Below are 25,807 nucleotides of genomic sequence, written 5' to 3'. Positions count from 1 at the left end.
TCTCCACGCTCCCAAGCCAGACTATCCCTAGTAACTCCGAAATAGGGACAAGCACCTCCATGCCCAAAAACCGCTCTCACCAACCTAGCTATAGCTAGGATCCTTGCCAAAGAAGGCCACTCAGTGCCTCCTACTAAGAACAACATTCTCTTCAGTCGAAGCTGAGGTCCTCAGCTAAGACCTCCACTACGGCCTCGAGAGTGGGGGGCAAATGTTGTAGGCTCTTTAGGCAAGCCTTCAGCGGGTCAACAAGTGGCCAAGGGCTGAGCCAATCAGCATGTCTAGCAGGGCAGATGTTAGCACCTAGCACGGAACGAATGGCGTGACCCCACACGGCAAGCTCGGATCACTGCCCTGTCAGGGCCGATTCACATCCTAACAATTCACATGCGTCCACCTACAGGTGATCTCAAGTATAAATAGGGCATGACTCCCCAAGGTAAGCCCAATTCTCTCATTCTCTCCAAACCCTCTTGCTCTCCACCTTTTTGGAGACATTGTCCGAGCTCCTCGGAGCCCGTCCACCATATTTTCTACGCCTTCACTAACTTGACCATCGGAGTCCTCGCCTTGGGTTATCACCTAGGGACTTTGATGTTCCCTCTCTCACAGGTACTCGGCCTCAACCGACCTCAGAAAACTTTGGCCGACCTCGAGCAAACCTTGCTAGCCTTTGGCCACAACCCACTCCGAGCCCCTCTAAGCCTTGGCCTCAGCACCCCTCAAATCCATCTACCAACCAGCCCATTCATGAAGCAAAATCAATTTATTGTGTTGTCCTCAGCCAATCCGAGCATCAACAGGGGGGTTAAAGCCTAAAGGGAGGGGGATACCTCGTTGCATAACCCTATGAGGCAAAAATTAAATATCTATCTATAGCATATTATATATCGCTAAAAGCCACCTCAACAGCCCTTTCCTTCTCCCGTTCCCTTCTCTCATCTCTCCTTAAATCTCTCTCCTTTTTCCCTTACCCCTTCCTAGCTCTCTCATTTACACACTCTCTCTCTCTCTCTCCTTCCTTCTTTTCCCCTTCTTAGCCCTCTCATATAGCCACATCAGCATCCCTTTCTTTGTAGGTAATTAACCATAACTGACCTCTCCCTAGATAAGGCACCAATCCCTATCTTTTACTTTTATGAGCGTTTTCACACATGTCGTTTCCCTACCGCCCAATCCAAAACCACTAGATATTTTTTTATAGTGGAACTCATTATAATTGTTGGAAGGGAATTTTTTGAAACCAGAGAAGTAGGCAAGGATATCACAATCAATGGCAATGAACTTAATGAGAGTGGGGGAGAAGGTAAAAGGCACCCAAGTAATTAAATGATACCCATCTCCTATATGGGTGAATCACATTCCCCCCTAAGGGGAAAGTTATTGTTGATGCTCAGATTGGCCAAGGTTAACACTGTCAATTCACTCCTTAGCCGAGGTGAGGCTGGGGGGTCCAAAGCCCAAACTCCGAGGTCCAAGGTCCAAGGAATAGAGGTCGAGGTCCATAGGAAGAGGTGCCTGAAGACTTGTGAGCAGATCCTATGAGGAGGAAAGGCTCAGAGGCCTCGTGCAGGAACCCAAGGTGAGGACTCCGATGGTCAAATTAGTAGGGACATGCAAGGTGGATGAGGTCCGAGGTGACAAGCACCCAGACGAGGCCACAGGAGAATAGGAGATCTCAAAGACTAGTGAGAGAGCTTGAGTTCCAAATCCTTTACTTGGAGGGAGTCACCTCCTATTTATACTTGAGGTCGCTTGGGGGCTACAGAGCCCGGATGGTCGAGATGGATTTCATAGGCAGGGAGCGATACCATCCGAGGTCACCTGGGGGCTGCTCGCCGAATTTGAGCACACACGTGCCCTGATTGGTCCCAACCTGAAGCGTGCCCTTGGACACATGTAGGGCCATAGTTGGATGAGCCAAACGTGCTTACATCATTTGCCTCTCACTCCCGAGGCCATGGTGGAGATCTAGGGTGAGGGCCTCGGCTTCAACCGAAGGGAGTGTGTCAATGGTGTTGAGTGGTGTTGTGATGTAGCCTGTGGTGTCGTCATCTTGTCTTCCCCCCCCCCCCCTTAGGGTGTGCCATGGGGGTTTTGGGCCAATGGGTTTTGGTGGGTCAGCAGGTTTCAGCGGGTCAGCAGGTTTCGATGGGTCAGTCGGGTAGTTCGCTTGGTGTCGTTTTGTCTTCTTGAGGTGAGAGACACGTGTTGGTTTACAGACGGGGCCATGGAGGCGATTGAATCGAGTGCGGAATGGGTTGTCCATTCTTCTACAAATAGGGACCTTAGTCGCCACTTTCCCCCACATTTTCTCCTAAGTGCTTTCACTTTCAAGACCCTTGCTTCCCTGAGCCCTCGGCTTTATCTCTCGTCTTTAGAAATCTTCGTCTTCATTTCCATCCTAGGTAAACATCTCACCATGTCTTACTCTGATTCTGGCCCAAAATGCAATGAACTTCTAGACCACTCGGGGGCAAGCTCATTCCGAACCCCTTCGCCTATCAGCTCCAACTGAGACTTATCGATTGCCAAGATCCCAACCCCAAAGAGAGGATTGCCCCTAGTGACTTTGAGTAAGGCTGAAGGAGTGAAGGCTCTCCCCGTGAGAACACCAGATCTGTGACACTAGGGAGGCCTAGGGATCCCCCTGGTGGTTTAGGGGGAACTGATTCCTAAGTGGAGCCCAAGGACATTGGCTGATTATGCCACCCAAGATTTGCATATACAGCGTTTACCGCGCTCGGAGCATGCCAGTATCTTAGACGCCGACCAGGTGAAGTCCCTAGCTAGGAGGTACTACATCCCTCAGTCCTATAAGTTGAGGCTCCCTGACACTGGTGACCGATCGTGGATGCTAGAGGAGGGGATATATGTATCTATTAGCATTTCCTTGAGTTTGTCCTCAGGTTCCCCCTTCATTTATTGATCTCCGAGCTATTGAAGTGGTATGGGATCACTCTTAGCCAGTTAGCCCCAAATGCCCTTAGGACCATTGTCGCCATGGTGGTGGTGGCTCGATTTCAAGACGTGGACCTGACGTCGAAGGTGTTCCAAGCCCTTTTCATGACGAGGGCACATACTACTGAGGATGGCATGTATTACTTCTATCCTCAAAGAGGCCGACCTGTAGGCAACCCATCGTCCATCCACAATTAGAAGAGCAAATTCTTCTTTATCTCCTGTCTTGAGGGTTGGTCTTTCAAGTCAAGCTGGGGGGAGATCTACTTGTCTTCCAAGAAGCTGAAGCCAATGCTTTAGGACGATGAAGCTACTGTGGTAACCCATCTTCTTTTGTTGGGAACGCTTCGGTCCAAGCCCCTAGTGGAGACCAAGCTCCCTTTGGTTTTTGTTGTGCTCATCTCTGCTTTCCTCGATAGGAGAAGTCCGTGCCAGCTATTTGACATGTCAACTTTCACTCTACTTGGTACTGAGTCTTTGCTCCTTCTTGCAGAGATGCCACTGGACGCTAAGCACATGCTACTAGAGAGTGCTCTGGCGAGGAAAAAGACTCCGGGAGAGGGTCCATTAGGGCAGACACCAAGGAGGCTAGCCAAAGGGGTGTCTACATGTGTGGAGAGAGGTGACCCACCGAGAGGATGTCTCAACTACAGGCCCCCACTAGTGGAGGGAGTGACAGAGGGAAGAGACCAATGGATGGAGGTCGGCCAAAGGAGACCGGCAGGAAGAGGCCAGCCGAGGCACCGAGTACGCCCTCAGCGAAGAAACTGGCACATAAGGACCGTCCTTCCAAAGGCGCGAATGAAGGAAGGACATTCCCGTTACTCTGAGGAGGTCTTCGACCAAGGGGCTCACAACCGAGCCTTCATCCAAAGTGGAACGGGTATTTTGACCAAAGTGGAACATTTGCGAGGGCGACTCCATCGATGTCGAGGGGGTTAACCGAGCTCTGGTGAAGGGGATGATCCCTAGGGGAATCATCTTGGCATGATGCAGATAGACCCCCTCCACATCCAGGATCGGGGGCTGGACTTCCTGGCCAAGGTAAGTTTTAGCTAACTCTTAATTTGTTTTTCTACTTGTTTTCATTTGCTTGACTGACAGAGGTTCTCATCGCAGGTCTATTAACATTACATTGGCCTGGGAGATCGTGTCAACCTCCTCCTTGACCGCATGGGCCGGGCTGAGGAGAAGAACGAGCAGCTCGTAGTGCGAGTTGCCTCGGTGGAAATCAGCCGAGATGACACCCTCAAGGCCCTAGCAGACGAAAGGTAGCTCCGGGAGATGCTGGAGGACAATTTGAAGGCGGAGTAGGCTCGCATTACCCAGCTTCGGGAGCACTTGAAGAAAATAGACTTGGAGCGAGTTCATCTTGATGGGGTCGCGTTGGAGGCCAACAAATGTGCTACGGAGGCCAAGGCTTGGGCACCAGAGGCTGAGGCCCGAGCAATGAAAATCGAGGCCAACTTCTAGGACGCCATCCTTGCTTGGAACCAGATGCCAAAATACTAGAAGTGTCTGGCAGACTATGCAGCCAAAGCCTACTTGGAGGGGATCGAGAATACCAAGAAGGCATTGCTAAAGTTGGTCGCAGTGTTCCATGTGGATGACTTGGTGGTGCTCCCCAACACCCTTCCTCCTAAGGGCGCTTACAAGGACCCTACTAATGCTATTGTTGTCGAGGATCTAGCTATCCCTCCAACCGAGGGTGGTGCACAAGCAGTCTGATCTCCTTAAGTGCTTCAACTTTTTTGTTTTTTGCTTGTAAATGGGCTTGGCCTCCCCATCAAAGGCCAAGGCTTTTTGTAACTGTTGAATCATTGAATACTTAATGAAATATACTTTTTGCATACCTTTTGCCTTCATGTATCTCCCTTTCTTTTATCGAGGGGTCTATGCCCCCTTTCAAGAGGTCACAAGTTGCATAAGTTGTAATACGAAGTGGCTCATTACTTAGTTCCTCGCTTTAGGAAGTTAGAGAACGCTGGCCGAGGCCGATCTGAGGAAGTTAGAGAGCATTGGTCTAGGCGGCTGTCGTCAGCTCTCTAGGCTTTTATCCTTCAAGGATGGACTAAGAGAGGCCAAGGTGAACCACCGATGTAGTCATTGTATTCTTGGTTTACCACACTAAGTGTTGTGGAGCTGAGGTGGCCAAATAGCCTCCAAGGTGTTCAGGGCAAAGGGCCGAGCTGGCTCGATGCCACCGAGGTGCTCACGGCGAAGAGTAGGTATTGGTTGATTTAGCCGACTTTTATAAGGGTGCCATGGGGGCGGTCCTTCGGGTGGCCAAAGTTATTGAGGCATAATTAGTCGAGGACATCATGCCCTTCTCGCTTGGCAATGAGCTTTAATGTTTATTTGTTGTGGGTTGAGAATGCTGGTCGGTGTTTGTAGCCGAGGCCCCTATTCATCCCTATCTCAAATGTGAAGGCTAGGTGGACATTTTAGTTCATGAAAAGCCGTGCATCCCGACCACAGTCCAGTCCAAGCGTAGGGCTTCAAAGGAGGTTGTACACGTCAGTCAGGCATGTGGTTGAGGGGTCCTAGCCATTTAACAACTTTTACACCAGAAGATTGAACCAAGGTGAGAAACTTTGTAGTAGTATTCATTGTTCAGCCAATAGGAGTTACATTCATTGATAGTACATTCGGAGATTCTCTGAGTTCCATGTTCGAGGGACAGGTCTACCACCGAGGTGTTCGAGCCAAAAGGTACCAGGGCCAATGACTTCTTTAATTTTGTAGGGACCCTCCCAGTTAGGGACGAGCTTGCATACACCGGGCTCGGGCACCATGACCTTTTTGAGGATGAGGTATCTTTCTCGGTAGTGTCTTTCTTTCACCCTTGAGTTGTAGTAGCGAGCTATTCTCTGTTGGTAGGCTACTACTCTTATTTGCGCCTACTCTCGGATTTCTTCTAGTAGGTCCAAGTTCATTCTAAGCTCTTCGTTGTTCTTGGCTTCATTGTACACTTCATTTGGAGCATCGACTTGTCGATCTCTGCTAGTTGTCTGAGGTGTCACCTGATATGCCCACAGGACACTGTTCAGTTCGTTTGTCCATAGGCCTTTGGCTCTATCAAGTCTTGTCTTCAGCCCTTCTAGGATAGTTCAGTTGGTGACCTCGGCTAAGTTGTTTGTTTGGGGGTAGCCTACCTAGGTGTATAGCTACATAATGTCAAGGGAGGCGCACCATTCTTGGAACCTCGCATCATCGAATTGCTTCATGTTGTCTGTGATTAGCATGTGAGGGAGGCTGAAGCGACAGGTGATGTTTCTCCAAAAGAAACTTTAGATCACCTAAGTTGTAATGGTGGCTAGGGGCTCTTCTTTGACCCACTTGGTGAAGTAGTCGATTGCGACGATGAGGTACTTTTTGTTTCATGTTGCTTGAAGGAAGAGTCCGAGGAGGTCCATGCCCCACTTTGCGAAGGGACAGGGGCTACTGAGGGCTTATAGGGTTGTGGACGGCCGATGGGAGATGTTAAAGTGTCTTTGGCACCTGTCACATTTTCGTACCAGCTCGGTCGTGTCTTTTTGAACTATCGGCCAGAAGTATCCCTACCTTAGTTCTTTTTCATACAAAGCTCTGCCTCTGAGGTGGTTGTCGTAGATGCCTTTGTGGATCTCTTGGAGCACACACTCGCCCTCCTCCTGACGGAGGTATCGGAGGTAGGGTAATGATCTCCAGTACAGCTTCCCTTCGAGCAGGGCGTAGTGCACAGCCTGCCTTCGTACTCGCTTGGCCTTGTTGCTATCTTCTTCCAGCTGCTCTATCATGAGGAACATGATATGGGATCCATCCATGATGGCTCGGCCTGTACTAGAAGCACTTAGGCTTCTTTGATGGACGGCTGGGCTAGCTTCTCTACACAAATTGTGCAGCTGAGGGCCAAGCCCAATGTGCTTGCTAACTTGGATAGGGTGTCGGCTCTCATGTTCTTGACCTTGGTACCTACTATAGGGAAAAGTGCTAGAAGTGGCGGGTTATTTCTTGCACTTTGGCGAGGTACTTAGCCATGCTCTATTCTCTAGCCTTGTACTCGCCGTTCACTTGATTCACCACCAGTTGGGGTTCACTAAAGACATCAATGTGTTATGAGCTGAGGTCCATGGCGAGCAATAGTCCGACGAGGAGAGCTTCGTATTCAGCTTTGTTGTTGGATGCCGAGAAGTCAAACCTCAGCTCGTACTCTACTTTGATGTTGTCTGGGGTGAGGAGTATGAGCCTGGCTCCACTTCCTTTGGAGTTGGATGATCCGTCAACAAAGAGCTTCCAGGTGGGCCAGGCTTCCTTTCGTACTCTACGAAAGGTGCAATCTGTCACGAAGTCCACCAAGGCCTGGGCTGGTACTGAAGGTCAAACTCAGATAGCTTGATATCCCACTTAGTCAATCGTCCCGAGGTCTCAGGCTTAGTTAGGATGGGTTTGAAAGGTTGGTTAGTCAGGATTGTGATTGTGTAGGCTTGGAAATATGGTCTGAGCTTCTTGGCTGAGACCACTAAGGCAAAGGCTAACTTCACCTCAGGATACCGGGTCTCGGCATCGCAGAGGACCTTGCTGGCGTAGTAGATCATTCTTTTCATTCCATCCTCTTTGATTAGTACCGAGTTGACGGCCTCGTCCCTAGCTAATAAGTATAGATACAAGATGTCTCCTGGTAGGGGCCAAGTGAGGAAGGGAGGCGAGGTGAAGTATTGCTTTAATTCTTCGAAGGCGAGCTGAAATTCTTTAGTCCATTCGAAATCTTTTAGCTTCTTAATGGCTCGGAAGAAAGGAAGGCAACAGTCGGCCGACTTCAACATGAAGCGGCTGAGGGTGGCCACTTGGCCAATCAGCCATCGAGTCTCCTTGACCGAAAAGGTGGTGCCATGTCTAGTATGGCTTGGATATTTTCTGGGTTGGCCTCTATGCCTCACTAGGTGACAACGAAGCCTAAAAACTTGTCTGGCGTGACTCTAAAGGCGAACTTGCTGGGGTTAAGCTTCATGTTGTGCCTCTGCAAGGTGCCAAAGGTCTCGGCTAGGTCCGAGGTGTAGTGCTTGGCCTTTGGGCTCTTCACCACCATGTCATCCACATAGGCTTCAAAATTTCTCCCCATCTGGTCCTTGAAGACTTTGTTGACGAGGCACTGGTAGGTGGCCCCAACATTCTTGAGGCTGAAGGGCATGACTCTATAGCAATACGTATCATGCTCGGTGATGAACGAGGTCTTCTCCTCGTCATCGAGGTGCATCTTTATCTAATTGTATCTAGAGAAAGAATCCATGAAACTAAGTATCTTATACCTTGTGATGGAGTCGATGAGGTGATCTATCCTCGGCAAAAGAAAACTATCTTTGGGGCAGGCTCGGCTGAGGTCTATGAAGTCAATACAAATCCGCTACTTCTTGTTAGCTTTCTTTACCATGACCACATTTGACAACTAGTTAAGGTAATGTACCTCTCGGATGAAGCCCGCGTCAAGTAGCTTGTCAACTTCCTCTCCTATGGCCTTCTAACACTCCAATGCAAAGTTCCTCTTTCTCTACCGAACTGGCCTAGAGCTTGGATCTACGTTCAGCCTATGATAATGACCAAAGGGTCAATTCCAGGCATGTTAGTGGCAGACCAAGCAAAGACATCAGTATTGGTTCTGAGGAAACTTACCAGTTTGGATAGGCTTCCCAAGGGAAGGTTGGACCCAATGCGGACTGTCTTCTCGGGCTTGGGTTCAACCTCATCTAGGGGAATCGAGACGAAGTCCTCAGTCGACTGGCCTTGGCTCGTTGGTTCCTCCCTCAGGTCAAGACCCTCTAGTGGCAGGGCTTCTTTGTTCTTGCCTTTTAGTGCTACCACATAGCATTGACGAATTGCTTGTTGATCCCCCTGAATGACTCCGACGCCGTGCCCAATGGGAAATTTGAGGGCGAGGTGGTAGGAAGAAATGGCATCCTTGAGTGCTTGGAGGGTTGGCCTCCCAATGATGGCGTTGTAGGGGGAGTCGATCCTCACGACCAGGAACTCATTCATCCTCGTCACTTGTCGAGGCTTTGTCCCTACTGTTACAGGTAGGGTGATTCTTCCTTTTGGCCTAACCATGTTTCCGGAGAAGCGATGAGTGGAACATCGGCCAGCTGAAGGTGCTCGGGCGCCAGCTTCATCTTCTTGAAAGCTTCATGGAAGAGGATGTCAGCCGAAGAGCCACTATCCACCAGGATCCTCTTCACATGAAGTTTACTATGACGGCCAAGATCACGAGCGCGTCATCATGGGAGACTATGACCCCCTTCAAATCCTCATCCGTGAAGGAGAGGGCTTCTTCCTACTTCGGCTTCTTGGGAGTTGGCCCCTGGATGTTTAGCTGCCTAGGTTGAGGTTGAGGCTTCACTCGAGGCCAAGCCCCTGACTATGACGTCGATGACGCTGATGTTGCTGCGGGTGTTGTTGTTGCTGATGGGAGGACGAGGCCCTGGCCTCTCTAGCAACATACTACTTGAGGTGGCCATGAAGGATGAGGGACTCAATCTCATTTTTCAAATAGTAGCAGACCTCAGTGTCATGGCCAATACCATGGTGGTACTTGGGTTTCCGCTCTTAGGGTTCCTCTTCATCTTCTTTGGCCACTTCACGTACTCCTCCTTTCCAACTTGTTCAGGATCTATGTGCGGGTGGAGTTGAGTGGCGTGTACTGACTGTAAGCCAAGCCCGAGGCTGCTGGCTTCTTGTCCTTGTTGTTGTTATTGTTGCGGTGGTCTCCATTCCTTCTCTTCTTCTTTGGGCCTCCGTGGGGGCAGTCGGCCTCTCCTTACTGACGATCGTCGGGCGAGGCCTCCTCGGCAGCGATGTACTTTTTTGCATTCTTGAGGAATTTTTCCTTAGACTTTGGTGGGGTCTTGGCAACCAAGCACTTGAGAGCCAAACCGAGGAGGAGGTCGTTAATGGCGACGTGCATGGAGACCATAAGATCGAGGTCTCAGACATCGTTCTTCCTTCTTGAAGTGGTTGATATAGGACTACAGACTCTCGCCGTGCTTCTGCTTGATGGACATCAAGGTGACAATGCTCTTCTAAAATCACCTACTACTAATGAAGTGAGCGAGGAAAAGGTTGGCGAATTGTTCCCATGAACTGATGGATCGAGGATGGAGACCGGAAAACTAGCGCCAAGCTGCCCCTTGGAGGTTGCCTGGAATGTTTGGCACATCAGGGCATCAGAGTGCCCATAGATGAGCATGAGCGCCTTGAAACTTTCTAGGTGGTCATAAGGGTCAGTCGTCCCATCATACATTTCCAACATTGAGGCTTTGAAGTGTGGGGGTAGGGGCTCGGAGATGATGTCTAAGGCGAATGCGTCTATCCTTCTAGAAGGGTGGCTCTAACTAGCCAAGGCTTCAACTTGGCTCTCTCTAACTTGGTGGAGTCCGTCCTTGATGGCTCCAAGCTGGGCTTGCAAGTCCGCAATCCATGGATCGAGGGGGGCCTATGCCCTGTTCTGGTCCTCACAGACTCGGTGGGGTTGGCCTAGATCCCAGAATACTCGGATGCAGGGCCGTGTTCATTCCTTTTGGCTCATCAGTTGTTTAGGAGGTCTCAGAGGTCCAAGAACTATGGGGGAGAGGTGCAATGTCGGCCCTTCGCCCTTGAGAGGGGGCTGTAATGGCCCGAGTGCATGCCCTCGTCTTGGGGGTTCTCTTTTTGGTGGCGGTGATGCTAATCAGAGTCTCAACCTTCATCGCGAGACTGTGTTGGTTCCTCCCCCCTTCGACTGGGGGGTCTTGAGGTTCTCTGTTGTTGGCTAGCGCCAACTGCTACCAGATTCAGAAGGGTCGACCCGGGGGAGGTTGGTAGGGCCAAGGGATAGCGGGTCCGCGAACTCGCGCTCACCCTAGTGACCCAAGATCCCGGCGGGGCAGCTGCCCTGGGAGTGGCCTCCTGCCTAGGGGTATGCCTCGTCCACTTGTCAGGCAAGGTGGTCCAGCCTGTCAAGGACTGGTTGGAGTTGTTCTGCTATGACCAGGTTTTGGGCGTTCCTGGTGTTCCTCACCATGTCGGCTGAGGCTTAGGAGTTTATTCTTTTAGTTTTAGGTTAATTGGAGAGAATTCTTAGTGATGCTCCCACAGATGGCACCAATTATTGATGCTCAGATTGGTCGTAGTCAACACTATCAATTCACTCCCTAGCCGAGGTGAGGCTGGGGGGTCCAAAGCCTGAAGTTTGAGGTCCAAGGTCCACGGGGCGAGGTGCCTGAAGATTTGCAAGAAAATCTAGCAATGAGGAAAGGGTCAGAGGCCTTGGGCAGGAACCCGAGGTGAGGACTCTGATGGTCAAGCTAGTAGTGAGGTGTAAGGTGGATGAGGTCCAAGGTGACAAGCACCCAGACGAGGCCACAAGAGAATAAGAGATCTCAAAGACTAGTGTGAGAGCTTGAGTTCCAGATCCTTTACCTGGAGGGAGTCACCTCCTATTTATACTTGAGGTCGCTTGGGGGCTGTAGAGCCCGGGCGGTCGAGATGGAGTCCGTACACGGGGAGTGTGGCCATCCGAGGCTGCGAGGTGACCCCGTACCATTAGTTTCGCAAAGCTCACCGAATTTGGGCACGCGCACCCTGATTGCTCCAAACCTGAAGCGTACCCTTGGACATGTGTAGGGCCGTGGTTGGATGAGCCAAACGTGCCTACATCAGTTACCAACACTTGAATGGGACAAAAATGCCCTTTCTAATATTTGATTTTTATGGCTAAAATGTTCATTACCTTATTTAAATGGGAAATAAAATAACATGGATAAATGCACTTACCCGAATAAGTATTTTCTAGGAAACACTTACCCAGATAAGTCTTTCTTGAGAAACACTCTCCCAGATAAGTGCATTTACCCGAATAAATAACCTACCAAAAAAATAATCTTTTGTATTAAACCAACTAAATTAGGCTTTTTTTTAAGCATCAAAGCATCCATTAATTAGGAAGGTCACGTACATGAACAAATGCTTCAAATGGAGCAAGGTAACTTCACTAGACAGTGAACAACCTTATTAAAATTGCTGCTAACATGCCCGAAGTTGCAGACTAGGGAGGAAGATGTTAAACTCCTGCAATCAACAATGATTTTTCTTTCCTCCAAGGTGGATTACCATCCACTAACAAGAGTTTTAATGAGGGATAATCAATCACTCTCTATAAAGATACTGTGGAGTCCTAATTCAACACTAAAACACAAGGCATAAAGACATGTTAGAGCTAAGGGTGTCAATGGACCAGTTTTGGATTGGACCCCGTCTAGTTCAAAAATCAATTTGAATGGATTGGACGGATCAACAAGACGTATTGGATTAGATCAATCCGGTCCAAAATACTTATTAGATTGGATTAGATCTTGTTCGTCTGTAACAAATTTATATTAGATTGGATTGAATTAAGCCAATATCTGGTCCATTAATATAAGATAAGAATATATTTGTTAATGGGCCGGGTTTGAGTTGAAACCAATTTAAATCAAAATGAATTTGAATAGATTGGACGATCTAAACATTGATATGGACTGATCCAAATTGGTCCAAAACATTCATTGCATTGAATTGGACCTGATCCATTTATAATGGACTAAAAATGGACTGGATCGGATTGGACCAAATCCAGTCCAATTGACACCCCTAGTTAGAGCTTCAGATTCTTTAGCTGTGCAAGGTGGGAGGCGAACTGCTCTTCCATAAACATACCCCTGCTATTCTTGCAATTATTCCCAATGTTTTAAAAAACGACCTAGAACCGGAACTGTTCTGGCCACCAGTTTTTGAGTTGACACTTCGACTGTTTGGTTCAAATGAATGGCCCATTTTGACAAAAAATTAAAATTTTAAAAAATAATAATTAAAATAAAAAACAGAAAAACCACTGAACAAATTGAAAGTTCAACCACCTAGGTCAATGGGTAGTTGACCGATTCAATGGTTTTTGATGAGGAACCAAGTCTGGGATAAAACAGAACTAATTGCTTAGATGATTTCCAGGCCAAATGATTTGACCATCCGGGTCACAACAGTTCAAAACCATGATCTTTTTTCTATGCCAAAATTGAAGCCTGATGTAGCATTGCCAACATTAATTTTCAGCACAGGGTCCGAAAGGGGATATCCAACGAGTGACGGTTTCTTACTTTTAGGAAGAGCGACATGAGAGATAGAGGCATAGAGCTATTAAGGCTTAGTTTGCAAGGGGTACAAATACAAATATGTAGAGTGCAAAACCTTATATTTTGTATTATTTTGTATATATTTATATTGTACATATTTGTATTTGCACTCTATCCAAACTGAGCCTAAGTATTGCAAGGGATTCAACTTCAGAGAAATCAAGTTGCATTTTGTTTTTATATATGCTTTTTAAATCTTAATTCCAACACTTGGATTAATGCTCCTGATATAATACTGAGTTGGCGTGAGGGGAAAAAAAACTAGTCTAATAAAAATTAATAATTTGGTTTGGTAATTTTGGAATTTTAATTTTCGTAATATTGGTTATTATTTTTGGTAATTTTGATTATTAAGTATGGTACATTATTTTTGTTTTTTTGTAAATTTTGTCATTAATTTTGAAGTCGTTGTAATTTATTTTTATTTAATTAATTTATTGATAATTACTAGAAATTATCAATAAGATATCCTAAAAATTAACAAAATTTACTCTAATTTACAATTATTAGAAACTAATGCAAATTATTGTTATTTAATTAATATATACTGTTATCTACTTTGATATTTTCAATTTCATTTATTGTAAATCAAAAGTTAATAATTTACTAAAAAATAATTTAAGTAAATTATTATTGATTTCTTTTTAAATTTAATTAAAAATATATTTTGGGTTTTGGAAAATTATAAATTTAATAGAACTAAATAATTTTCGAAATTTATTAAACAAAAAATTTGACAATTTTGGGATGCAGGTTAATTCTTTTGCTATTTGCGTGGATCCTTCTTTGGCAAGTCCAACAAAAGTAAAAAAAAAAAAAAAAAAGAATTAAAATAATAGAAAAGAAGGGGGATGTAAGAAAAATAAAAAATGAGTAAGGGAAAAAGGTTTTCCTTACTTTTACAATTGCAGTATTTGGTAACACTGTGATAGAATGTTTTTGTCCTTTCTGAGAACAGAAAAGCAATGTTTTAAAAAGTGACCTTTTTTTGGCCATTGGTTTCTGGGTTGATGGTCTGATAATTCGGGTTCGTACGAATGGCTTATTCTAACAAATAAATAAAAAAATAAAAAAATAATAATTAAAAATAAAAAGGTCAAAATTATTAAACAAACAGATTGTTAATTTTTTTAATAGTTTTTTATCAAAATCAAGTTTAGAGTAAAACGAAACCAGTTGACTAGATAATTTTCCAATCAAACGGTCCAAACATTCAGATCAATAACAGTTCGAAAACGTTGCAGAAAAGAGAACCATTTTCATTATGCGTATTTAATTGGTTATTTATCAAATTACCAATCTAAAAGGCTTGTCAAATATAATCAGATCGGACCAATCACTTGACCGTTAGACAGACAATTTCAGTGGTTCCCCTCGCCCTGGTTAAACCAGTTTGATTTGCCTCATCCGGCTTGGTCCAGCTTATGATCCAGTCATCTATATCTAATAAAAAAGTGAATGAATAAAGCAGATTTTTCATTTTTCCACCGGAAACGCCCTATCATTTCACTTTAGAAAGAAAGAAGGTGGGACTATCGGCTGGTGTACGGTCATATCACCTACGTTATCACGTGAAGCTTAAGATTCTCACTCACAGACGTGACATGACTTTTCCACCGCTTGCAGGAGCCGTTAATTTTCTCTCTTCTCTCGTTTTTTTTTTAAAGAAAAATCTAAGGTTTAAAACATAGGTATTGTATCCGATATCTCAAATATGGATACATTTTGAAAAAATATAGATACGAAAATAATATAGAAAAGTACTTGATATGTTAAATAATTGTATATATATATTTGTATTATATATAAAAGTGGATGAAAAATAAAAATTTTAATTTAAAATTATTTTTTATATTTTATTATTTGATAAAGGGTATAAAAGTCATTTTATTATAATATAGGTTTAAAATATCGATACACCTGAACCGATCAAAACTCCAATACACCCTCTATAAGGGCGTATCAGGAAGCTCCCGATACGATACATATCGGTCGATATGTATTGATACTTTGAACCTTGATTACAACTTTAATGGTTACTAAAATGCTCATATTTGTATATTTAGTCCATATTTAATTGTAAGGGTTGAAAATGTAACTTCAATTATTAATTTACACGTCATTTAGTCCCTCTCATTAAGTTTTATACATAAGGTATTAACTCCCATTTTCTCTTATTAAATCCTATATTTAAGTTATTTTTCACTAATAAATGCTACTAATTAGATTTATGCTGATATTTTTAATAATATAAACCCATATATGTTAAAACTGACTCAAAAAACAAAACCACTCTTTATCCAAGTGGTGGCTAAGCAATTCAACCATCCGAATCAAATTGATCAACCTATGAAGTCATAGTTAGATAATAAAATTTTTTAAATAAAAATAAATATAGAAATTTACAATAATATAAAAAATTAGACAAATTTATGATATTTTTATTAATTAAATTAAAAAATAAGTGCAATAAACAAGAATTACTTTTATTGATAATGAAAATGAAATACATAATTTAGAATTAACCAAAAACGAAATTACATTACTGTTCGACAAAGATCATAGTTCAATTTATGAGTCAAATGTGTTAACATTTAATGTCATAAATAAATAAATAAATTAATAAAATATAAAAATACAAAAATTTTGCAAAAAAAAATTCAAGCACATGTATAACATCACATAATTATAATATTAAACAAAAAGTAAGTGTGACATAGTAGAATTATTTTTATACAAAAAAATATATAGAAAAAATTGAACATGTCTATAATTCTATATTTACACTACTATTACAAATATGTGTAAAATTGTGAAATTTTCTTTTGATTAAAATACTCATTTTTCAATTTAGTTTCTAATTAGTTGTAGGATTTACATTGTAAATTGAACTATTATTTTTCACCTCATTTAATTCTCTCTATTTAAAACTTACTGTTTTTGATAAAGAACAAAAAAATGATACACTGAAAAGATAAAACATAACAAAATACTTGAAACTTTACAACTCGATCTGATCATCATCTAGTGAATTTAAAACTTGTATAAATACAAGAGAAATAGACAATTTAATAGGTTATATGAAGAGAAACATTACACTTAACAATGACTCTAGAACATGTGCAAATGATACAATAATTATCATTATATTTCATTTTTTATTAATTTTTTGAAAAAATTATTTTATAATTTTAAGTTTTTATTAATTTTTTTGGGAAAATTAAATGTTAAATTATTCATTTTAGTTTTTATAATTATAATTTTCTATTTTCTATCAATATTTTTGGGGAAATTTATATATTTAGTATTTTTATATAATAACTTTAAATTTCAAATAATAAATATGTTTTCATTTTTAACATATAATTATGTGTAAAATAAAATATATAAATCATTTAAGGTGATAAAATATATTATTTTTATAACATTTAGGGAAAATTAAATCTTAAATATTTATTTCATTTTTTATAATTATAACTTTTAAATTTCATTAAAGTTTAAAAACAATTCAAAAGTAGTCAATATATAGTTTCATCAAGTTAGGCATAGATATGCTTCAACATTAATATGTATTGTGGTATCGAATTGTATATATCCACCAATGCGATGTGATATGGCCCGATATAAAGACGTATCGTGCCAATATGCACAACTTGTGGAATATATATGCAATCATGATGTATCCCATAACCATGACCATGATATGGATACGATACACGGGCAATGAAATATATATTAGCCAATAGCCACTTAACTCTTCATTCTTCAAGTATATATACTATAATAACTAAAACTAGTGAAGTACTATGTACTAAGTATGGGGAAATTCACCCCTTACAGTTTGATTTTCAACTTCTAGTCTTATTAAGTTTTCTAATTAAATGGACTTTTTGAATTTTTTTTTTACTTAAATTGATAGATAAAGTAATAAATAACATCATAAGTTTATGTCTAATGGTTTCAAGTGTTGAAACTTGAAGGAAGGTTAGTGTAAAGGTCGGGGGAGTTTTAAGTAATTATAATTTAGTCATTTTCTCACCACTTTCTCCATTATATTGATATTTTAAGTAACTTATTTAATTAGTCATTTTTATTTTAATCAGATTTTAATTGTTTCCCCTAACTTATGACCACCAAAGTATCTTTTAATTATATAGTAAAATTTGATATGAAGCATATAACATTAAAATAAGCATACATTATATTGGAGAAATAGCATTTTTTGAATTAAACGCTATAAAACATTTTTAACTAAAAAACTAAATTCAGCATAAATGAAAACATGAAATGCATAATATAAAAATTCTAGAATCAAAACATAGGGTTAGAGAAACTTACTTCTTTAGGATTGCAAGCAAAACAAACTCATGCAGTGGTCTATAAAACAAAGAGAATCTGTATAAAAAGATTATTATATAATAAATTAAAATGAAATTTTTACTAATTGCGCAATACTAATGTAATATAACTATCAAATGTTACTAATATGTTTTTATCTTTTATGCAAGTAAAAATCTATTACAGTAAAAAAGGTACCATTATGTTTTGTTATAAAGTAGTCATAAATATAATTTATCATTAACATTTTATTAATAATATAAACCAAGGGATTATTTAGTCATTTACTAATTGTTTAATCTTTTTAATGTGCTTCATTTTTTAATAATTGTTTAATCCCTTTTATTAATTATGTAACCTTTTTATTTCTTTTATCAATTTATTAATTCTTTAACATAATTAATAATTATTTAATAATTCTATTACTTTGCTAATTATTTCATTTGTTCATTTTATTAATTATTTAATCATTTAAACTAATTGTTTAACTAATTTTTTTATTTATTTTAAATTTATTAATATTTACTTATACCAATCAAAGGGTTGGTAAATTTACCCATAGTCAATAATTAGTACATGACTATTAATTCATCATTTGAATTGATATGGACATGTTTACCCCATACTTATTGTAAAACATGTTTGATATTTACCTCTTAACTCATTGTAAGAACATGTCTTCCAAATACCAAACATAATTAATTTAAATCTATAATGGATAGATGATTATGGGTTGGAATATTAGGGGTGCATGTTGGGTGGATTGGGCTGGGTTTATGATCAACCTAGGCCCAACCCTAAAATTTGGGCTTAAGGCTCAATAATCCAGGTCAAGCTCGAGTTTTCCAACCTAAAATGGCTCACATTGTAATTTGATGCACTCGGGTTAGGTTTGGGCTCGGGCTAGGCTCAAGTTAGTCAATGAACCCACTCTAAAACTATACATATATGTATATTTATGCAAATATGTATACATATATTTATGCGTATATGTAAATATGTATGCAAAATTTAAAAAGTACAAATAGCCTCAAGAATGTTTATGTAATATTTTTAGGACAAAATTTACCCCTCTATATTTAAAATTATTGATAAAAAATGAGGGCAAATCGGGTAACTGATTATTGAAAATGGTATAGGTCTCCTGAAGCTAATTAGTAACTACAGTGATTAAGAACTTTTTGTTGGATTTTAATCTTATTAGAGATTAAACCTAATGGATTGGTCAATTATATGAAAAAATACACTTGCATATATATTTTGAAAAATAGCTTTTCTTTTATTAAAATCACTTTTTAACTTGTCCCACATTGGAAAATTACAAGAATAGTTTTGGGTTTTTTAATAGGAGTTGATTTACACATTACACTCCTTAGATATAAAAATGAGAGTATAGAGGCTTGCTACTGCGCAACGCATGTGCATGCGTGTGTGTGGCACAATGAGGCGCTTTAGAGGCTTACTTTGTTCACACTTCGCGTGGCTCGCAAAGGGCGGCTTTGGCTTTTGGTGCAAGGCACATCAACGGTCACGATTTGATAAGGTGTGATCAAGAGGCATCATTCAATGTTAACAGTCATTAACTGTTAAATACCTTTTAACAAAAAATTGTGATTGTTCAAGGAGTCTTTTCTGAACCGGCACCTTCCTCTACTCCATGATTCTTTAGAATTTATTTAAGGAGCGTGAACCAAGCATTTGCACACAAATTTTGAAAATTACTTTCTCTCTCTCTCTCTCTCAATCCGGTTTATTATTGTCTCATAAAATGTTTCTTCGGAGACTTTTCAACTTTGATGGTTGCAAATTCTCGCCCAAGGCTTTGTTGTATCTTGGGAATGGATTTGCCTATAACTCAATAGAAAACTCAATGGAACTGAGTGAGAGAAAATAACGTTCTAAAGATAATGTCTTCAGACACGCCTCAGAACTTCTCCTCTAAGTTAGGAATGGCAACGGGGCGGGGGTCATATTCCCCGTCCTCGACCCCGATTATGAAATTAACCCCCGTTGGGGATAAAGTTTGTCCTCCATCCCTGATCCCTGATGGGGATGGGTTCCCCACGGGGACCTGAATCCCCATTTTTTTTTGAATAACAACATTTATTTGAAAAATAAATTTACTTAAAATAAATAAAAATTTTAAATTATAAATAATTTTTTAAATATGTGATATATATAATATAAATAATATATATAATATAAATAATATAATAATATATATACATAATCTGGGGCGGGGGCAGGGCAGGGACCTCAATCCCCATCCCCGACCTCGACCCTGTTTAGGGATTCCTATTAATTCCCCTCCCTGTCCCCGCCTCGCCAAAACAATCTCCATCCCCGACCCCATTGGGTTGGAGAAGTCGGGTCCCCATCAGGGATAGAGAAAATTGCCATCCCTACTCTAAGTTTTAGTGACCCCATTTACCAACACTTTTAAATGGATAAGGTGTTTGGGAGAAATATTTAGAACAACCATTTGATATAAAAAAATCAGTAAGTTAGAAAAGAGCACTACGTCTAAAGTATATATTTCTGAGTAGAATGCTTCAATGACTAAAAAGTTGCTTGGATTCAACGCCCTAAGGGCGGTTTCACCGGAAGGAAGAAATTCATTAAAAGATGTACGAAAGTTCATACATAACAGAAAAAGAATTTCTTCCTGAAAGAAAAAAAAAATTAAAAACAAACATGAGTTTGTGATCTTTTTATTTTTAAGTTTTAACCATTAAATTAACTTTGGATGAAAACAAACGTGGATGGGTATTTAATTAACTGTATTTAATGGGTTTGTGGTATATTTTAATAGGTCCCACCATTTAAAAATAGATGTGATATAGGTATTTAATTAACTATGAAAAAAACATAAAGTTAAAGAGCTGTCTTTGAGAATGTTTGGAAGTGAAATTACTCACTTCTTAAATATTATTTCATGAAAAAATGGCGTTTCAGCCATTTCTTTGATGGATAGAAATTATAGTCGAAGCAGTGCTTTTAAAATTAGATCAGACCGGATGATTAGACCAGAAAAACTGAAAACTAATCATCCGACTGATTTTGTTTCACTTTAAAATCGTTTTTTTGGCCAAAAACTATTAATTTGGTCAATAAACAGCTAACCCGGGCGATCAAACTGTTAAATTATTGATAAAGACAATAATTTTTGACTGTTTTTTTTATCATTTTATTAGAGCAGACCATTCATTCAAATTGGATGGTCAGACCGTTCACCCGGAACCGGACCAGAACAGTTACCTGTCCGGTCCGATTTTAAAAACCTTGCGTCGAAGAGGTTCTGAATAATAATAATAATCCATATTCCTATGGCATTACTCAGCTCTAATTTCCTAATCATCACATCTAGACAATGTTCTATTTGACCATTCTATAAATCCTTAATTTCCAAGTCCAAGCATCTAGAATCCAGAGTCTAATTCTTATCTTTTCACTCAAACAACAATAACATAAGCACTACCTAAACCCTTGTAGAAGTCAAAGAAAAAGAAAAAAAAAAAAACAGGAAAAACCCTAAACTATTGCCATCTCGATTGACTTTTGGGTTTTGGCCCGTGCAGACCCGAATCTCTCACTCATTGGTGAGGCCCGAAGTGGATGGTTAATCGGGCTCAACTTACAACCCGTGAAGCCCCAGGTCCAGCCCATTTCATTACCTCCCTCAATTACGCCATGTGTAGGCACAGCTAATGGGCATGCTAGGTGTTATTCTCCCATGTTTTTTTGTCCTTTTATTCCATTTCCTTCAAAGTCTAATCCAGCTTACCTGTACTGACCATTTGCACCACTTCTAGCTTGTTTGACTCCGGATTCATACACACTCTGCCTACGTTTATTCACAACACATTACCTCCGTGAATTAGGAACATCTCCCCTTGAAAAGTTTTTTTATATATGGCTGCGATATTATGTGGAAAGACGTGGGCAGAATTTGTGTGAATAAGAGATCTGGACTCAGTTTGTAACGTTGGTCGAGAGAATCGTGGGTCGGCACTACTCGCTTTTGGGCCCCAAACATCCCCTACCAACGGCAACTGCCAGTTCGTTTTATTCCTTTCTTCGTTCCTCGGGGACCACCCAAACTGAACCCACCTAACCTAACGCCGTTAATATTCCGTCAACGATACCACCAACCCTCCCGACCGCAGGCGCAGTTTTCTAATCCCTTCTTGATAACTTGACGGCGACAAAGACGGCAGCGGTTCCAGGTCAAGAAAGCTGACGTGTGCAAGCTCCTGTAATCAGTGGCTGTGATTGATCTAGGATTACGATCTGAATGGATTTAAGTCTCACTTTCACATTTTAAGTAAAATCCTAGCCGTCGAATTTGGGGACTTCCAAGGTGAAACAGTTCACGAAATACGCTATCGAAGTGGCAAAGCTGTGAAGCGTGGTGAACAAATTTCGAACGTTACCTTGGTTGCCACTTGCAAGTAACGACAAAGCTGCGTAATTAATTTAACTAATAAATTTAAAATTTGGATTTTTTGAAAATTTTCTGGAAGGAATACAAAGACGAGACGAGACGAGACACTCAAAAAACATTAGCTTTTTCTTTACTGCAATATAGTGGGACCCACAAACAGAGGAACAAGTGGGGGCCACAGGAAGCAGAGAGAACAGGGAGAGCCGCTCTTACGTGCCGATGCAGTGAACGGGGAGTGCGACCGGCAGCGGTGACGACTGACGACACCGCTGAAACGGCAATGGTTAGAGCCCAGAGGCGTGGGTCCCGCCAGGAGGATTAGTACGAGCTGGCTGACAGACTGGTCCCTTCCATATACAACGCAAATTTGCAACGTCTCCACAAAACCCTTCGTTTTTAAGCCCCTCTCTTTTCCCTTCTCTGACCCCAATATCACAATTCACAAACCTCCCTCTTTCCTCTCTTTCCTCTCTTTCCTCTCTGCTCGGTCGCTCGGTTGCTCGCTCTACAAGTATTTGGTGGTGATGGCTGAAGTAGCTGAAACGAAGGCACACGCGGAGGAGGTGGTGGGGGAGAAGACGACAATAGAGAAGGAGGCACCGCCGGCGCCGGAAGTAGCGGAGGCGGTGAAGACTGCGGCGGTGGTTGAAGAGGTTGTCGAGGCCGAGAAAGCGAAACCTGCTGAGGAGGTGACGGTTACTGAATCGGTTTCGTTCAAGGAGGAGAGCAACGTGGTTGCCGATCTTCCCGAGAATGAAAAGAAAGCTCTGGAGGAGTTCAAGCAACTCATCCAGCAAGCCCTCGAGAAGCACGAGTTTACTTCTCCGCCTCCCCCGCCGGCGCCAGTGAAGGAAGAAGAAAAGAAGGAAGAGCAAAAGAACGAAGAAACTAAAGACGAAGGGAAGCCGGCGGAAGAGAAGGCTGTTTGTGCTGAGGAGGTAGCTCCGGCGGATCCAGCAGAAGAGAAACCGGCTGAAACTACTGAACCTCCGAAGGTGGAAACGGAACCGGAACCAACAAAGGAGGCAAAAGCGGACGAGAAGACTGAAACTGTGTTGGTTGTTGAGGTGGTCGAGACAGTCACGGCTACCGTCGATGATGAAGGCGCTAAGACTGTTGAAGCCATCGAAGAGACCGTCGTGGCGATCTCCTCTTCTTCTGCTCCGGAGGAGCCAGCGGAAGCCGAAAAAGCAGCCGAAGAAGCCCCTGCTGCCCCGGCTGAACCAGAGAAGAAAGAGGAAGAAGTTGCTGCCGCGCCACTTCCACCACCCGAGGAAGCCTTCATCTGGGGGATTCCGCTGCTCAAGGACGAGAGGAGCGATGTGATCCTTCTGAAATTCTTGCGAGCTCGAGATTTCAAGGTCAAGGACGCCTTCACCATGATCAAGAACGCGGTTCGTTGGAGGGAGGAGTTCGGCATCGAAGCCCTCCTGGAAGAAGACCTAGGTAACGATTTCGACAAGGCGGTTTTCATGCACGGAGTCGGCAAGGATGATCACCCAGTCTGCTACAACGTCTACCAGAAGACCTTCTCCGAAGAGGAGAAGCGCAAAAATTTCCTCCGATGGAGGATTCAGTTCCTTGAGAAGAGCATCAGAAAGCTTGATTTCAGTCCCAACGGCATCAACACCATCATTCAAGTTAACGACCTCAAGAACTTGGTCGTGCCCGGACTTCTGGAACTCCGTCACGCCCTCTACCTGCTCCAGGATAACTATCCAGAGTTCCTCGCCAAACAGGTTAATCCTTGTTCTTCTTCTCTTCTCTGACTGTTGATGATGATAATACATGATAAGAGCTCGATTTAGTTGGTTTTGATTATTTTTTTCTGATGGTTTTGATTTGGGGATGTTTTAGATTCTGATCAACGTTCCATGGTGGTACCTCGCAATCAATCGGATGATTAGTCCTTTCCTCACCCAGAGGACCAGGAGCAAGTTCGTATATGCTGGGCCATCGAAATCTACTGAGACTCTCTTCAAGTTAGTCAAGTTTCTGTTTTTATTTCCTCATTGAATTGGGTTTTCTGTGTACATGTTTATGGTCTTTTCTGATGGAATCTGTTAGTGGGATTGGCTTGGATTGACTTGGCTTATGTGTTTGATTGTTCTTTAGATATATAGCTCCTGAGTATGTACCAGTTCAGTATGGAGGCTTGAGCAGGGAGGGTGAAGGTGAGTTTACCACCGCTGATACCGCTAGCGAGATTACCATCAAATCGGCAACTAAGCAAACTGTGGATTTCCCTGTTTCTGAGGTGAGATGGATCTTTTTCAATCTGTGTTTGAGTAGTTTGATTTTTGAATCCTTTATGTTAATTGAGATTATTGATTTGCAGGCATCCCACCTGGTCTGGGAGGTTAGAGTTGTTGGGTGGGATGTTTCCTATGGCGCTGAGTTTGTACCAAGCGCCGAAGATGGATACACTGTGATCGTTCAGAAGTCGAGGAAGGTTGCTGCTTCCGAAGAACCAGTTATCTGTAACAGCTTCAAAATTGGTGAACCAGGCAAGATCGTTCTCACCATTGACAACCAAAGCTCTAAGAAGAAGAAATTGCTATACAGGTCCAAGACCAAGCCGTCCTCAGATTAAATTGTCTCCACAATTAGACGGTTCTACTATGCAATCAATTAAATGAACTCAAAAGGCAACATAAGGAAAAGAACAGTGGAAAAGCCCAAGATACTTGTTTTATCAACATCGATTTACAGTGATTAAAGGTCTGGGTTGGGTTGTTTTTGTTCAGAAATGATACAGTTTCTTTCTTTTATTTTTGGTCCTATTTAATTTAAGATTAATTTTTTTTCGGATTTTTTTTGTTTTTTTTTTTATGATAAGTGGATTTGGTCTTGGTTTGTGTGATTCAACCATTAGGTGTGGGGAAAGAAAGGAGCTCTATTACTTATGTGACTATAAAATTTCTGTGTACATTATGGTCTAAATGAATCTCTGTTTGGTTCTTTATGACTTATTGAATTTATTATTAAAAGCTTGTGTTATGTTTTTTTATATATGCATTATTCATAGACCCATGAACGTGTACTTTCTTATTTTTCATTTGAATTCAAGAATAAATTCGACTACAGAACTACTCCATAACCGTAAAGAAAGGAAATCTGCTGCTATCATTGGACATGATTTTCCATGGCTGCCTTCATTTGTTTTAATGTTCTTCATAATCCTTTTTCGCAGTTAAAAACTCAGTGTTCAAAGGAGGTAAATCCTTAAAATAAGGAATGCCAAATACAGCCCTAGTTGGCTTGCCAACTGAACTCTGAGAAGACTGGGTTTGCCTGTGGGGAATGCCTAGTTGGCTTGGATATGGTGGGTTGACTGAGTTGGCTTATAAGGAATGTTTATTTGGAATTGTGTTGGACGGGGGATGGCGGGTTAATAGGTTTATTAGTAACTGCCTCTGCCCGGCTTAAATTAGGGGGGTGTTAAACAACATGGTTGGTTTTGTTTTTGACAACTGCTTCAACTTCCCCTGAATTTTGATCTCTCAAGAGACTTTCGCTATACATTAGAGAAATATACTCTCAAAAGACTATGCATTAGAGAAATATCTTTGAATAAAACCTCTTTCTCTCCTCTGTCATCAAGTTGATTAATTTTGTTTTTGCATTGATATTATTATGTCTTATGTAAGGGTAGCTTTGTGATTTTACACCCTTTTCTCTACCTAAATTAACTAAGGCTGTGTTTGTTTTGAAAGAAAAAGTAGGGAAAGGAAGGAAAATGTAGGAAAATCTCTAGAAACCTTGTATAGGCTTCTATATATTTCCCTTCCATTCCCTACCTTTTCCTTCAAAGCAAAGATAGCCTAAAGGAATCAGTTTGTGCTTTTCTAAAGTGTCATGCAATCAGTTTAAGGGAGGTTAATGTAGT

General features: G+C 41.5%; 1 protein-coding gene across 1 annotated transcript; it reads left to right on the top strand.

Moving 5' to 3' along the window:
- The first annotated feature begins 22,279 nt into the window (after positions 1-22,279).
- On the top strand, positions 22,280-24,883 carry LOC148852686 (patellin-3-like). Its single transcript, XM_088943968.1, has 4 exons — positions 22,280-23,657; positions 23,776-23,900; positions 24,034-24,175; positions 24,257-24,883. The coding sequence occupies exons 1-4, from the start codon at positions 22,443-22,445 to the stop codon at positions 24,509-24,511; spliced, it is 1,737 nt and encodes a 578-aa protein (XP_088800094.1). The 5' UTR covers positions 22,280-22,442; the 3' UTR covers positions 24,512-24,883.
- The last annotated feature ends 924 nt before the right edge of the window (positions 24,884-25,807 follow it).

This window comes from Nelumbo lutea, chromosome 5 (genome assembly GCF_056320005.1).
Source record: "Nelumbo lutea isolate HS-2025 chromosome 5, American lotus-T2T, whole genome shotgun sequence".
In the NCBI taxonomy this organism is placed as follows: Eukaryota; Viridiplantae; Streptophyta; class Magnoliopsida; order Proteales; family Nelumbonaceae; genus Nelumbo; species Nelumbo lutea.
The sequence above is the reverse complement of the archived record's forward strand: the minus strand, read 5'-3'. Positions and strand labels throughout refer to the sequence as shown.